The 15,767-nt window shown below is 43.1% G+C and overlaps 1 protein-coding gene across 2 annotated transcripts in view; it reads left to right on the plus strand.

Annotated features, from left to right (window-relative positions):
- The window catches only part of EVC2 (EvC ciliary complex subunit 2), a 212,080-nt gene that overhangs the window by 77,363 nt on the left and 118,950 nt on the right, over positions 1 to 15,767 (plus strand). For both annotated transcript variants that reach the window (XM_089677395.1, XM_089677396.1), the window contains exon 8: positions 3,919 to 4,041. In XM_089677395.1, coding sequence (XP_089533521.1) covers positions 3,919 to 4,041 — 123 coding nt within the window. The remainder of the gene's footprint in view (positions 1 to 3,918; positions 4,042 to 15,767) is intronic.

Below are 15,767 nucleotides of genomic sequence, written 5' to 3' on the forward strand. Positions count from 1 at the left end.
AATCTCCAATGTGAATTGTTGAGGGTAAAGTGACAGGTTCTCCTGAAAGGATGGTCCCACATCTGCTAATATTCGCCTTCCCTACTCCATTCTTCTGATGGATTCAATGGACAAAGGAAATACCGCTCAGGTAAATGATCAGCATCAAACCAAAACAGGCGCAGACCCTGGCTCACCACCACATAACATGCAAATAGGAAGAATGGTTGGCCGTACACCGGAGGAATGATGAAAAATGTGCAAATGATTTATTGATCCATAGGACACAAAAAGCACCAGGACATAGGCATGGCTGTTCACACGATCACCTGCTTAGTCTTGACTAAGCAGGTGATCATGTGAAACGTGTTAACAGCCATGCCGATGTTCTGGTGCTTTTTTTGTGTCCTATGGATCAAGAAATCATTTGCACATTTTTCATCATTCCTCCGGTGTGTGGCCAACTCTTCTCCCTATTTTCTTCTGATGGAACCAGAAATCAATCCTGTGCAAACTCAGTGTCGGAGCTTATACGTAGGTGGTGACTCTCTCCCATCCATCATGTGTTGGGGTGTGGTGATTGGTCACTCAGGTTTCAACACAACATACTGGGAGGAGTTCACGTGCTCCCCCATATTCTGATATACCAGGTATATACAGAGGGCTCAGAAGGAGCAACAAAGTGGCAGAGGGGTGTAGCCTATCAGCAAATGGGAGATTGTTCTTTCAAGTGATCCTTGTTTTTTTTGTCCTGAGTGGAAACTGTATTTACACTTGTGCCAATGACATAGAGAGAGGGGAGTCACTCATCATGCCAGGCGCTCTAACGTTTTCATCATTAGAGCGACTGATATTGCTCTATTCGGCTACGTTCACACTAGCCTTGATAGCAAGCGGCTGACAGGCGCTTGGGAAGCGTTTTTACCGTTTACCAAACGTCTGGGAAAATTGTGCACATTGCAGCACATGGTGCTGCTCAAACGGGAGGGTTAGCGTCGCGTTGCGGCAAAACGAGCGCCTCTGGTCGAGTCAGAAGGAGTTGAAGCCTCCTATTCAAGTCTATTGTTCCGCTTTGCAAACGCCCGGCCGGCATTTGCGGTGCGGTTGCGACGCGGTTGTGGGGCGTTTGCGGAGCGTTAACACCATTCAGACTTCATTATAGGTGTTTGCGGGGCGTTTTTAACGCTTGGCAAACGCCTAGCAACTGCCGCTAAACCGAACCAACGCTTGTCAGACGCTATAGGGGTGTTTGGCAAGAGTTGGAAAAACAGTCAAGTGTGAACGAGCCCTTAGTCACTTCTGATATTCACAATCAAGCCTGATTTCCCAACATGATGATTCTCTTCTTCTAACTCCGAACCCTGAAAGAGGCAGAGTCTGCTATTGTAATGGCTAGGAGGCTGCAGAGAAAGAGTCCTAGAAGACTGAACCATTGCTGGACCTCTAAGGAAGTCATTTCTACAATCCCTTCTGCATTAGAAAAAAAGCACACCAATTACAACATGCGATGCAGAGCTATGTGGCTTTCATTGTGACCAGAGTTTAGCTTTTTAAATGCACGGGCCACAAAGATTGAGAACAGCACCACAGCAAACACTGACTTTAGTTTGCCAATATTTATATTTAAAGAATTTGTTAACCCAACATTTCATATTCCTGATATGTGCCTGCTGCACTATGTATGAAAAAGTGTCCTGTTCTCTTTGTATTGCTTCCTTTGTGTGAAATCCATGGTGTTCCAGTCCTTCTGCTTTTCTGTTGCAAACTGACCACACTAGGCATGAGAACACAGAGTGGTCAATTTTGTAGCTGTGCTCTCCTCCAGTAATCAGACTTGTGCTGACAACACCCCACCCCCGGACAGCCATTCACTGGGAAGCCTGCTTTTCCACCCCCATGTTTCTAAGATTTTTATGCAGCTGAGAACGAATGGTATGTGGTCACAAAACAATCACAAATGTTTTTCATTTCTCTTACAAACTGAATGGGTTGTTTTACAGGGTTCACACTTTGTTTGTTTACTAATGTCATACTAAAAGCTTCATTAAAAATACTAATTGAGGTCTTGGGCTTCATGCACACTAACGTTTTTTTTTTGGTAATAGCGTTTTATTTGCGGTTTTACAGTACAAGCGGTTAGGAGCGTGTTAGTAGTGTTTACGAGCGTTTTAGCGGTTTTTCTGCTGGAAAAACGCTCCACAAAAACTCTATAAAAACTATTTTTTTCTGCTACTAGATGCTGAAGCTCAAAAAATCTTAAGCCTTCATGCACACTTGACTTTTTTTTAGCTGCTGTTTTTGGCTTTTGATATTTTTTTCTACAGCCAGTAAACCCCCCATCATGTTATCCTATGTGTCCATGCACACATACACTGTAATCAATGTTTTTTTGGCTGGAAAAGAAACCCAGGACTAGTGGGCTTCTAGAGGAGGTTTTTTTAGCTGTAAAAACGCTCTAACGCTAAAAAAAAAATGCGGTAAAATGCCGCAAACTGCCGTTTTCGACTTTTTTTGACCCCCCCAAAAAATTGGGGGGCAAAAAAAAGTTTAAAAAAAGCAAATGCGGAAAAACACAGGGAAACGCCGCTACACGCTAATGCAAAAACGCTACAAAAAGCTGGAAAACTCACGTTTTTAAAGTGACTTTACACAGCTAACGTTACCAGCGTTCTCAAAACGTCCCGTGTGCATGAGGACACATAGGGGTTTATTTACTAAAGCTGGAGAGTCCAAAATCAGACTCCCTTCTGCATAGAAACCAATCAGCTTCTAACCTCAGCTTGTTCAATGAAGCTTTGGCAATGAAACCTGGAAGCTGATTGGTTTCTATGCAGAAGTGAGTCTGATTTTGCACTCTGCAGCTTTAGTAAATAAACCCCATAGTGTGCATGGACACATAGGAGAACACCATTTAGCTTCTAGGAGCAGAAAAAAAAATACTAATAGCAGCTCTTAGGTGTTTAAAAAAAACGCTAGTGTGCATGAGCCTTATAGTTCACCTCCAGACATTTCTTTTAATCTTGGATAGACTGTGGAAGAGTCAAAAATTCTATTTGGAAAATTTGGGGAGATTTCCCTTCACTTCCTTTCCTTGCTGCACCATTACAAGAAATACAGGGCAGTCATCAGGACAAGAAGATGCAGACAGCACTAAAGAATCTACTCGATCCTTTCTCATTTTACATTTTAAATATGTGTATAAGGAGACTTGCAAATCTGTGCTTTGAAAACTTGCTTTTAACCTTAGATGTTGAAACAGTTTGGTTACTTTTACCCTTCCCATTGGCTCCCACTGCTCTCACTGAGGGGAGATTTGCTAACCCTAGGTTTCCACCTAAGCGTTTTGCAGAAAGGCAGTACAGTCCATTTAACATGATTTCCTATTGGACATGTTCACATCTGTGCGTTTTCACATGTTGCGTTTTTTTTGGAAAGGGTCTGGGACTTTTTTGAACGCAAAAAGTTGCATTTTTGGTTCTATAGACTTCAATGGAAATGGTGCAGAAAAGAATGTATTGCATGATATGTTTTATGTTTTAAATCTGCATGACAACAAGAAAAAAAGAAAATCGCAAAACGCATCAGGACGAGGCAAAAACGCAAGTGCATAAATGCATCGCAAAACACAGTGCAGAAGTGGCTCAAACGCAACCTGCATAGGTGTGAACCTAGCCTAAAACTGGAGCACTCAGAATCTGGTGCAGCTGTGCATGGTAGCCAATCAGCTTCTAACTTCAGCTTGTTCAGTTAAGCTTTGACAAAAAACCTGGCAGCTGATTGGTTTCTGTGCTGAGCTGCACCAGATTTTACACTCTCCAGTTTTAGTAAATCCTCCCATTGCTTTTGTCTGACTTGAGCACAGCATATGTTGTATTCTAGATAGATGTAGCAATTCATCTGAGGTGTTGGTGTTATATCATCTTCCTTTTTCTCCTTCAGGTTTTGCCCAACCATGGCCTGCACGGTGCTGGATTCGTCATCGCCTTTGTTTTGTCATTTCTGTTGACTTGCGCTGTTTTTCTATTGTTATACCGTATGAAAAAATTCAAGCCAAGGCGTGCAGTGAGTACCTTATTTATTTAAATTTTGTTATCTATTCCTGATACATATTTACAAAGTAGGCTTTATATCGTAAAGTGCAAAAAAAACCAAGCAATATATTTAAAAAAAAAAGGTTTAAAGTCCCCCATCCCCCCGTGCTCCCACGTAGTGGTGAACACATACGTAGGCCATACCTACATATGTAAATGGTGTTAAAACCACACACATGAGGTATGGCCACAAACGTCAAAGAAAGAGCAATAATTATTGCACTAGACCTCCTCTGTAACTTTACACTGCTAACCTGTAGAAATTTTTAAAGCATCGCCCATCGAGATTTTTAAGTACCGCAGTTTCACGCCATTCCACGGTCATGCCTAGATTGTAAGCTCCAAGGAGCAGGGCTCTCCTTTCCCTCTTGTATTGAACTGTATTGTCGCTGTATTCTTTCCCGTTATGTTGTACAGCTCTGAGCAAACTGTTGGCGCTATATAAATCCTGTATAATAATAATAATGCACAATTTTAAAGCGTGACATGTTGGGTATCTATTTACTCGCCGTAACATCCTCTTTCATATTTTACAAAAAAATTGGGGTATATATTGTTTTTTTTTTAATTGCATTTTTTTCCAAAAAATATAAATTCATTTTTAAAAACTGTGCATTTCAGTTTCGATTTCGGTTTTTGGCCAACTGCATTTTGAATTTTCGTTTTCAGCACCAGAATTTTGTTTTCGGTGCACCACTAGTTCATTTATTTTTATTGGTTAGCTGGTCTAAAAAAAATGCTACTACATACACCTAGATGTTACTCCAGTTTTACACACTTCCGTAATTAATTTTTCTAAACCTGTTCTCAAATGCTGAGTTATGTCACAATATATTGCCATCGGTTGCCGTACTGTGTGTTAAAAGGGTTAGGTGTAGTATTGGCCACACTGAGGTGCATTGGCAGTCCATTCAAAATTTAATGAGCTGTCTTAACACAATTCGCAGTAACACAACAAAAGTGTGAACCTGGCCTTGCTAGTACATGGTAATTATTTGTCCAAGTACAGTGTTGATCTTCTTTCAAAACTTTAATATATGAGATCCAATGTTAAAGCATTTGGGGAAATGATAAAAAAAAATGGTAACAAATTTAAAATTATTCCTTTAGGCTGGATACACACCTATGTCCTTTTCCCTTGATGCATTTTCCATTGAAATCAATGCAAATGCATTTAAGTGTACGACGTTGATTGTTAAGGTGCCTTTTTGCATGTTTATGCTTTGCACTTTTCATTGACTATCAACATGCATCATAATGCACATTATTGCATGTTGATGAGTGTCCTGATGTGTTTAACTGCATCATGTGTAGGCCAGTGCATTGAAGAGCATTGTCGCCAGTCTTATTTTGAGCATTTCAACACATTTGCAATGATTTCAATGGAAAATACAAAAATGCAAAGGTGTCAATTCAGCATGAGCCAATCAATTTCCATGATTATTTTTCACAAATATCCTTCTAGGTAATACAGCTGCACTTGAGCATCTGGTTTCCAAACCTTTCAGCTATTCCATATAACTGCAACACATTGGCCATATATATGGCTGTTTATCAAGCTGTACATTTAAAGTGTGTGTGTGTGATATACACACTATATTGTCAAAAGTATTGGTCGGCCTGTCTTTACACGCACATGAACTTTAATGGCATCCCAGTCTTAGTCCGTAGGGTTCAGTATTGAGTTGGCCCACCCTTTGCAGCTATAACAGCTTCAACTCTATTGGGAAGGCTGTCCACAAGGTTTAGGAGTGTGTCTATGGGAATGTTTGACCATTCTTCCAGAAGTGCATTTGTGAGGTCAGGCACTGATATCGGATGAGAAGGCCTGGCTCACAGTCTCCACTCTAATTCATCTCAAATGTGTTCTGTTCTGAGGTCAGGACTCTGTGCTGGCCAGTCACGTTCTTCTACTCCAAGCTCACTCATCCATGTCTTTATGGACCTTGCTTTGTGCACTGGTGCGCAGTCATGTTGTAACAGGAAGGGGCCATCCCCAAACTCTTACCACAAAGTTGGAAACATGATATTGTCCAAAATGTCTTGGTATGCTGACGCCTTAAGAGTTCCCTTCACTGGAACTAAGGGGCCAAGTCCAACCCCTGAAAAACAACCGCACACCATTATCCCCCTCCACCAAACTTGGCACAATGCAGTCAGGCAAGTACTGGTCTCCTGGCAACTACCAAACCCAGACACGTCCATCGGATTGCCAGACAGAGAAGTGTGATTTGTCACTCCAGAGAACATGTCTCCACTGCTCTAGAATCCAGTGGCGGTGTGCTTTACACCACGGCATCTGACACTTTGCATTGCACTTGGTGATGTAAGGCTTGGATGCAGCTGCTCAGCCATGGAAACCCATTACATGAAGCTCTCTATGCACTATTGTTGTGCTAATCTGAAGGCCAGATGAAATGTGGAAGTCTTTAGCTATTGAATCTGCAGACAGTTGGTTACTTCTGTGCACTGTGCGCTTCAGCATGTGCTGACCCCACTCTGTCATTTTACGTGGCCTACTACTTCGTGGCTTGCGTCTAGTTGCTGTTGTTTCCACTTGCTTCCACTTTGTTATAATACCACTAACAGTTGACTGTGGAATATTTATTAGCAAGGAAATTTCACGGATGGACTTATTGCACAAGTGGCAACCTATCATGGTACCACACTTGAAGAAGTAGTCTGCATGCATAGGTGGTATTGCACAGAGCAGCCTATAACCTCCTCTTCTGCGGTCACCCAACTGGCACTCTTGGCTCCTCCTCTTCTCTGTGTGCCACCATAGGAAGCTGCTTTCTATGGTGACACACCTGCAGACTTGCTTCCAAGCCGGGCTGTGTGCGTCTATAGACACACACAGCACAGCTCGGCGCTGCCCCTTGCTCCTTCCTCATAGAATTCGAATGACAGCTGTGGGAGCCAATGGCTCATGCTGCTGTCTCTGAATCTGTGAGGAGGGAGAGAGATACAAGCACCATTGCAGACGGGCACAGTGCTGGATCAAGATAGGACTAGGTAAACATAAAGGGGGGTGTGGGGACAAAACAACTCGTGGGACTCTTTTTGCCTTAATCCAGTTTGCTTGAGGTGATTGTAGCCATATTAGTGCATTTGCGACAGAAACAATTCAGTACTGTCCGAGATACTTTTTTTTATTTGCACTAACATACAATTTTGAGGACAAGCTTTCGGGGAGTGTCCCCTTGGACCTTGAAGAAGGTGACACTCCCCGAAAGCTTGTCCTCAAAATTGTATGTTAGTGCAAATAAAAAAAGTATCACGGACAGTACTGAATTGTTTCTGCCTTAATCCAGGGAATGCATGAAGGTAATAAAATGTCTAGCCTTTTAGTACCATTTTACCACACATGAGTTATCCAAGTATTTACAGACATACCACCTTATTAAGCCAGAATCTGTAAGAGAAAAAAAATATAGTGTAGATACAACTATTTATAACTAATACGTTTGCCATATTAAACACATTATGTGCACATGACACAGAACCATTTACCTGTGGCCCTTTGTGTATTGTTAATCAATTTTGTAGCCTGACCTTGTATTAAAGAGAACTATACGTCTTGGTCTTATACAATTTTCCCATGACCTATATAGGTGAGGGATTTATGTTACAATGTTGCCAGGAGGTTTTAATAATAGACACCCACTGCAAACTATTTTAAGATATCACATTCAAGGCTCTTTTTTTATATATATAGGGTAAAATCTTTGTATTATTAATAAACATGTGAAGCTAAACTCCAGGCAAACAGCTACATACAGAATTGAAATACATCTGCAGTATGAGAACTATTTTACTTGCTTTTCTGTCCATCCAGGTCTGATATTTACACAGACCTTTCACACAGCACAGCTAGCCTGGAGACCTGACTTCTTTATTACAGATAACAAACACTTTAGGTCACCTCCCTGTCCACAGCCTGTGATAGGACAATGAAGGGGAAGCAACAGATTTATGAAGTCATCTCTCTGCTCTCTCCTTCTGTCAACATTTGTTGTGTTGTGTAGCCCCTCCATCTCCCAGTCTGTGTGCTATTGTAAGGAGCTTAAAAGGGGCTTAAAGTGTAATACTAGTTTTGTTGCAAAAAAAAAAAAAATCTTCTCAAGGTGATCTACAGTATATACATTTCAAGGATAATGACTAACTTTGTTACAGATCCACACCTATTTTTAGTTATAAAGAATTAGTTGTTTGATTCACCGCGTCCTTTCCAGGCTAATTTGGGATAGGGAGAGTCGCCACCTAAGCAAATCTCAGTGTTCTTATGAGGGGCAGTGTCTTTGTACATATCAATCCATTGATTGCAGGTAATGTTGTGTTGTGATGTGTATTTCAATAGGGCAGCCCAGTTATTTGAATGGACTGGCAATGTACCACAACAAACCAAAAATAGGACGTGAATCCATTTTTCAAATACAGCTCTGTACAATGCATGGTGGTGCATAACGTGCATAACATACTAACCAGGGGCGGACTGACCATTTGGAAACTCGGGCACTGCCCGAGGGCCCAGGGTCAGTAGGGGGCCCCATGAGATGCCACTGGTACCTTTTTCATAGGCTTTTTTGAGTTTGGGCAAGGACACAGGGGATCCATGATCCCCCTTTGCCCTGGGGCCCCTTGAGTTGTCAGTCCGCCCCTGATACTAACATAAGTGTATACACTTAGTATGTTGTGGTGCTATTGAAAATATATTCAACCACAGTGCAACATGCATATGGTGATGCTACCTGGAGGGGCCAGTGGAAATAACCCAGGTCTCCCTTATTTGTTCAGTGACTGCCAGGCCCAGACACTAACTCCAAGCATACTGACAAACACAGGCTCAGTCTAAGGATCTTTATGTAGGTTTCTTGCAGTAATAGATCAGGAGAGAGGGATAAAGTTGCAGGATACTCAAAAAATGCAGAACAGATTATGAAGCAAAAACAATCCTTTAGCAGCAGCTTTAAAACCCGTTTTCCCATGCAGTGTGCAATGCCCATATTAACTGCCTATTTTTGTCTATGGGAGAGGAGAGGGATTTACTTACCTAATCCTCTGATTCTCCCAGTACAAGACGATCCAACATCCCCTCCACTCCAGCAGACCTGAGTTGTGGACTGTTCCTGATTTCATCAAGCCCACAGCAGGCTCCATAGGCCAGGAACAGTCCACAGCTTGACCTTGGGTGAGTGACGGTTTCCGGTAGAACGAAGGGTCGGGTGAGTATGTGGGAATAGCCCCACTACATGGAAAAACTTAGTTTTTTGTCTAGAAATGGGCTTAAAGTATTGCTGGAAGTAAACGGGATGGCCAGCCTGTCTATAAAAGCAGTCACAGTCCTTGTAGCAGCCTCTGGCATCTAACGCCCCTCAAAGCACAGGCACACCTGGAGCCCTAGGCAAAAAGGTCCTACTCACAATGCCCAAGGTCAGCTGTCGCCAACCAGTTTCTTTACAGCATTCGTCAATGAAAAGGGGTCCTCCTCCAGCCCAGCTGCTTAAGGTAATGTTCTCCAGCAAATGACTTTCAGTCAAGATTCCTCCAGGCCCTCAGCTAAGCGCATGCTGTGGCCTAGCAGTAGCTCTTCAATAACACAGACTACCTCCCAGGCCAGAGGCCCAGACCATACAGCTCTGAACAGACCCTCCCAAACATTTATCTTCTCCCTAGTCACCTTCTGGGTGCCCCCTCCCGGGGATTGGCTGAGGTCAGATAAATATTCATAACCCAGTGGCTGACCCTCCTACTTTATTTTCTGGAATTCTCTTCTAGAGACAGACAGGAGCAATCAATCACTAGGCTTATGGAGAACTGACCTAAAAAATAAATTGCTGCTCCACTGAGTACAGCAGAGCCAAAAACTAAATGTATCCAGCCTAGGGCAGGTTGTTACATCTTAATGCAGACATTTGGGAAAACTAGTGAGCCAATCACACAAGTAGGAAATTACATTTGTGGGGGCATTCTGTACACAAGTGGGTAACAGAATGCCTCCCAGTTACTGTGTCAGTAAGAAGTGATAGTGGACAGTTTTATAAAACTACAGTGGTTGTAGATTGAAGTGGAAAAGTAATTTTTAATAACCTTGAATTACAACATTGCTTATATAGCAATTCTGAAAGTGAGCTTTCCTCAAGAATGAGGACATTGTGTAGTGAAAACAACTACTATAGGGGATAGCACCAGATTAAAGAGGAACTTAACAGTGGCTAAATGATTAGCACTTCCGCCTGGCAGTACTAGGTTCGTTGGTTCGAATCCCAGCCACGGCACCACCTGCCTGGAGTTTGCATGTTCTCCCTGTGCCTGCGTGGGTTTCCTCCAGGTACTCCGGTTTCCTCCCACACTCCAAAGACATGCTGGTAGGTTAATTGGATCCTGTCTAAATTGCCCTAATATGTGTATGTATGAATGTGAGTTAGGGACCTTAGATTGTACACCGCTTGAGGGTTAGGGACTGATGTGAATGTACAATATATATGTGTAAAGCGTTGCGTAAATTGACAGCACTATATAAGTACCTGTAATAAATAAAATAATAAGTATCCGGGCACCACAAACTGAAGCAGCTATTTAATTAATTTTAATTATCAGAGCAAACTCATTCATCCATGTCACTATACTTTATTTTGTTAAGAAATCACTTTGAAAACACCCCCTTAGCATTTCTAGCCATAGCCATCTTGAGTAGAGGCAGATGTTTCATGTAGCATTTATTTCTGATAGTCCCTCTGCCCTTAGCGCAGGCATGCAGGTGTGCTTAGCGGATAAAGCCCTTCCTCCCCTCCAGATGAAAAAAAATGCCCACGAAGACTCCTGGGATGTATGTCATTATTATGGACTAGGCCAGAAACCAGGAAGCAACTGAACAAATTAAAAGAAAACGAAAAAAAAGAAAGGTTTAAAGCAAGTAAATATAATATACCTTGCTATCTACATTATTTACTAATGCTAGCAGCACAAGGATTAAAAATAGTAAAAATAGTTAAAGTGGTTGTAAAGGCATTCTTTGCATGAAGGTAAAAAACCTTCTCTGTGCAGCAGCCCCGCCATTACTCACCAAAGCCCCCTCTCAATCCAGCGATGTGCACCGGAGTCTCGGCAATCCCGGGACTCCCTCTCCTTATTGGCTGTCAATCACAGCCAGTGAGCCAATGAACAGAGAGAGGGGGCGGTGCCAAGTCGCTCTCCGGGTGTGAATGGACACATGAAGCAGATGCTGGGGAGTGCACTTGCTCGGGTGCCCCCATAGCTAGACACCATGGATATAAGCACAGCTTTCCATCCAGTCTCCCATTACTTTATGGCCCAAGTCTCTTACAGTTTAGATGCTGAACTGGCCATTCCCCTTTAATTCCCAGAAAAACTTTGTTTTGTTTGTCCTCTTTTATAAATCTGACACAGAAAAGACAAATGGCATTATTAGGTGCAATCTTGGCTTTCTCAGCTTTCCCTATGATATCTGGGGCCCAGAAAGATTTCGAATATCTAATCTGTTTGTTCCACAAACACACACTCCCTTGTACTGATGCCGCAGGCTGCAGCTCTCATCTCGGCTTGTTTGCGAGCAGTGGGTGATATTTAGCCGCGTGAGGGCCGCTGGCTCTGCATTATATCCTCTGTTTCATGCTGATCCAATAATGGCTATTTTGATTCGATAAGAATCCTATTATAATGGCAAAACTCAGGACACATTTTGGTTTCTAAGAACAAATCCACCCGCTGCCTTTAATGTCATCATTAAAGAACAACTCTGATTCAATGAAAAGCTGAACGCTTCAAAAATAGCATCAGTTCCTTCTCCTTAACATGAGCACGGCTAGTAGGCAGGTAGGGTTGCCACCTGGCTAGTTAAAAAGGGATTTGTTACCAGCTGATCTTTGTACCCATATTATACCTACAAACTTTCCTCTCCTCCTGTACAGCATGCGGTGGCCTGATTGTTTTTTACCTTGCTCCTGTAGTAAGAAATTCCCCTATTTACTCCCTGTGATGTCATATGGGGGCCCGTAAGGAGGGATTCACAGGGTGCCCTATATAATTTTCTGTTGATGTGGGTACACCCCAAGAAAATATATCTCCTAAGACTCCTCTGTCTACACCAGCTTTTCTCAACCTTTACCCCCAAGGAACCCTTTGAAAACATTTTTAGCTCTAGGTCAAGGGTGCTCAACCTGTGGCCCATGGGAGGCTATCAGAGCCCTCTGATGTGGCCCTCGACCTCAAACCAAGGAAGCGCATGCCTGGGGTTGGCGACCTGTTGATTGCGATCTGGGTTGCCGCCCCACCATCACAGAGCATCAGAGTGCATTGAGCCGACACAGCAGCGGAGTAAGCAGGCGGCCGCAGAGAGAGCAGGAGTTGCATAAGCTGATGTTTTGTCTATAGCTCCCAGCTCCTGTCCCAGTTGGAGCACTTCGTCTGGGACCTTTCTATCAGCCTGGAGAGCAATGCCAGCAGAAACTGGAAGAGGACAAAAAAGGTCAGTGTATTAACCACTTGGTAACCGCGCTATAGCCAAATGACAGCTACAGTGTGGTTACCCAGTGCTGGGAGGATGTCATACGACGTCCTCCCAGAACGCGCCCTCCTGCACGCCCCCACAGGTGCGCACCCGACATTCTCAATGATTGTTGTGTCCTATGGACACAGCTGATCACATAATGAGGTAATGGGCCAATCACAGCGGCCTTTTACCACGTGATCAGCTGTGTCCAATGACAAAGCAGGTCACGGAGTAAATACAGTTGCCGGTTATCGGTAGCACTTTCCTCACGGTTGTCACAGAGGAGATCGCCACTGATGATCAGTGCCCTGCATTGCCGCCCAGCAGTGCCACCCATCATTGCTGCCTATCAGTGCCATCAGTCAGTGTCGCCTATCAGTGTCTCCTCATCCGTGCCACCGCATCAGTGCCCATCAGTGCTGCCTATCAGTGCCTATCAGTACAGCCTTATCAACACACATCAGTGAAAGAGAAAAATTACCTGTTAGCAAAATTTTATAATAGAAACAAAGAAAAACCTTTTTGTTGTTTTTTATCCAAATTGTTTGCTCTTTTTTTGCTTATAGTACAAAAAGTCAAACACTCAGTGTAAATACCATCAAAAGAAAGCTCTATTTGTGTGAAAAAAATGATAAAAAAGTTCACATGGATACAAAGTTGCATGGCAGCTCAATTGTTATTCAAAGTGTGACAGCGCTAAAAGCTGAACATTGGCCTGGGCAGGAAGGGGGTATAAGTGCCCGGTAGGCAAGTAGTTAAACAGCATATACACTGCGCTACTGTAATGGACATATTGGCACCTATAAAAGGGTTGGCAAATATTAGGCTGCTTTTACAGTGATGTGTGAGTGCAGTGCAGTGCATTGCACCTGCGAGTTAGTTGCACTGAGCCATAAACTTCTATTATATCCTGGGGGCTTGGTGCTGAATGTGGGAGTTTTGGTGCCCTTTCAGAAAGCACACTACACCCGCAAGATATAATAGAAGTCTGTGGCTCGGTGCAGCTCTTCTGCAGGTGCACTGGGATGCATCCATGGATCAGTGTGAAAGCATCCTAATAGATGCTAACCCTTTTGTAGGTGCTAATTTGCCCATTGCAAAAGCGCAGTGTATGTGTTGTTTAATATACTGACTTTTGTTTCTTCTTCCAGCTTCTACTGGCATTGCTCTCCAGGCTGCTAGAAAGTGCAGCTAACCTGCAGGAAAGTAGCAGGGGCACTGCACTGCACCCATGGCGCAGGTAGATCGCAGCGCATCAGTGTGAAAGCAGCCTTTTAGGGGCTAAGGACAGTAGTTACCACTCCCCCAACCACTGGTGTAGCATCAGCCCCATGTTACAGGAGGGTGTGGCCTCCCTTTCACATTCTGTTTTACACTTGGACAGGAAGGACAGCGGGTGCACTATATACAGGAACTAATTATCTCCATTTTCCTCCTGCAACCTCTGAAAGCCAGCTTCTCCCCCTCTCTCTTTCACCACCATTCAGCGGTTGCAGAATGAAAACGGTCATTATGCTATTCAAAATACAAATCTGAAATTGTGATTGTGGCCCGCAACCAATTACCAACTCATTTTAAGTGACCCTCGCTCAAAAGTTTGAGCACCCCTGCTCTTGGTGAACCCTTGAGAGTCGGTGGGAAAAATGCCCTTTACTTTGATGGCCAGTGGGAATAATGCCCTCTTACAGTGGTAGTCAGAAAGCCACCTTTACGCGAAGCTAAAAAGATCAATGGGGACATGCTATGGACTCTGTCTAATGGCATAGGCCCCAGAACTATGCAGCCACCATCAAATTGGTGAATCAGCCACAGTTCAAGGAACCCCGTGCAATTTCTGGAGGAACCCTGGTTGAGAATGCCTGGCCTACACATTACTTGTGTGCAAGCTCTAGGGAGTAGAACTGTGAAGTGAAAAGAAACAAAGAGCGCACCAACCTTGCACATTACCTCAGTAAGCCAAAATTTATTAATTACAGAACAATACTCACAAACACTGAAGTATATCATGCATGTAAGTCCTCAAAGGGACTAAGGATAAAAGCAGCCTGCGCGAGTGAAGAGCTCTGATGAAGAAGGTTAGTCCTTCGAAACGTGTCAGCTGTTCCCTGATTGTCCACTCCTCTGATGGGACTCGCGCAGGCTGCTTTTATCCTTAGTCCCTTTGAGGACTTACATGCATGATATACGTCAGTGTTTGTGAGTATTATTCTGTAATTAATACATTTTGGCTTACTGAGGTAATGCACAAGGTTGGTGCGCTCTTTGTTTTCACTTCACAGTATTGGTTGGGCTTCCCCAGCCTTGTTTGGAGCTGCTCAACCCCATATTCACTGGTGGTAGAAACTTCCAAGTCCTGACTCCATCTACCTACCCCGTGTTGGGTCATAGCGCGCAAGAGAGTTTGTTCTCTTTCTAGGGAGTAGAAGCCATGTGGCGGCCATGCTGTTCGCATGGAGCGCTCCACCAGTTTTGATCTAAACTATAAGGGGGGCATTAAAGTGATTACAAAAGCATCAGTTGGGGTGACTAGTCTTCTCAACAGGAAATTCACGGACTGGGACACTGGAGGAAGATTTTCATAAGGATTATAAAAAACTGGAGCATTCTCGAAAGGAAGACAAAATAGCCACTCATTGCTTTATTTCAACATAATATTGAGTGTGCCAGGAGATGAGAATTAATAGGAAAGACGTCATCATTAGAAATACATTTATCTCATATACGTTTACACATTTTCATAATATTCTAAGCCATGTTCAGACCAATTGAAAAAAAATGTTTTTGCGTGCCACATTCCTGTGTCATCATCACAGGGCTCATAAAATTACATCTGCCCGTAAATATTGTCTTTCATTCAGACATGAGAAAATGTCAGCACAAACCACATTTCAGCTTAACCACTTCCCATACGGCCCATGTATACAGTGGGGCAAAAAAGTATTTAGTCAGCCACCAATTGTGCAAGTTCTCCCACTTAAAAAGATGAGAGAGGCCTGTAATTGGCATCATAGGTAGACCTCAACTATGAGAGACAAAATGAGAAAACAAATCCAGACAATCACATTGGCTGATTTGGAAAGAATTTATTTGCAAATTATGGTGGAAAATAAGTATTTGGTCAATATCAAAAGTTCATCTCAATACTTTGTCATATATCCTTTGTTGGCAATGACAGAGGTCAAACG

This window comes from Staurois parvus, unplaced genomic scaffold (assembly GCF_062004578.1).
Source record: "Staurois parvus isolate SC_StPar_1 unplaced genomic scaffold, SC_StPar_1.0 ptg000186l, whole genome shotgun sequence".
NCBI lineage: Eukaryota > Metazoa > Chordata > Amphibia > Anura > Ranidae > Staurois > Staurois parvus.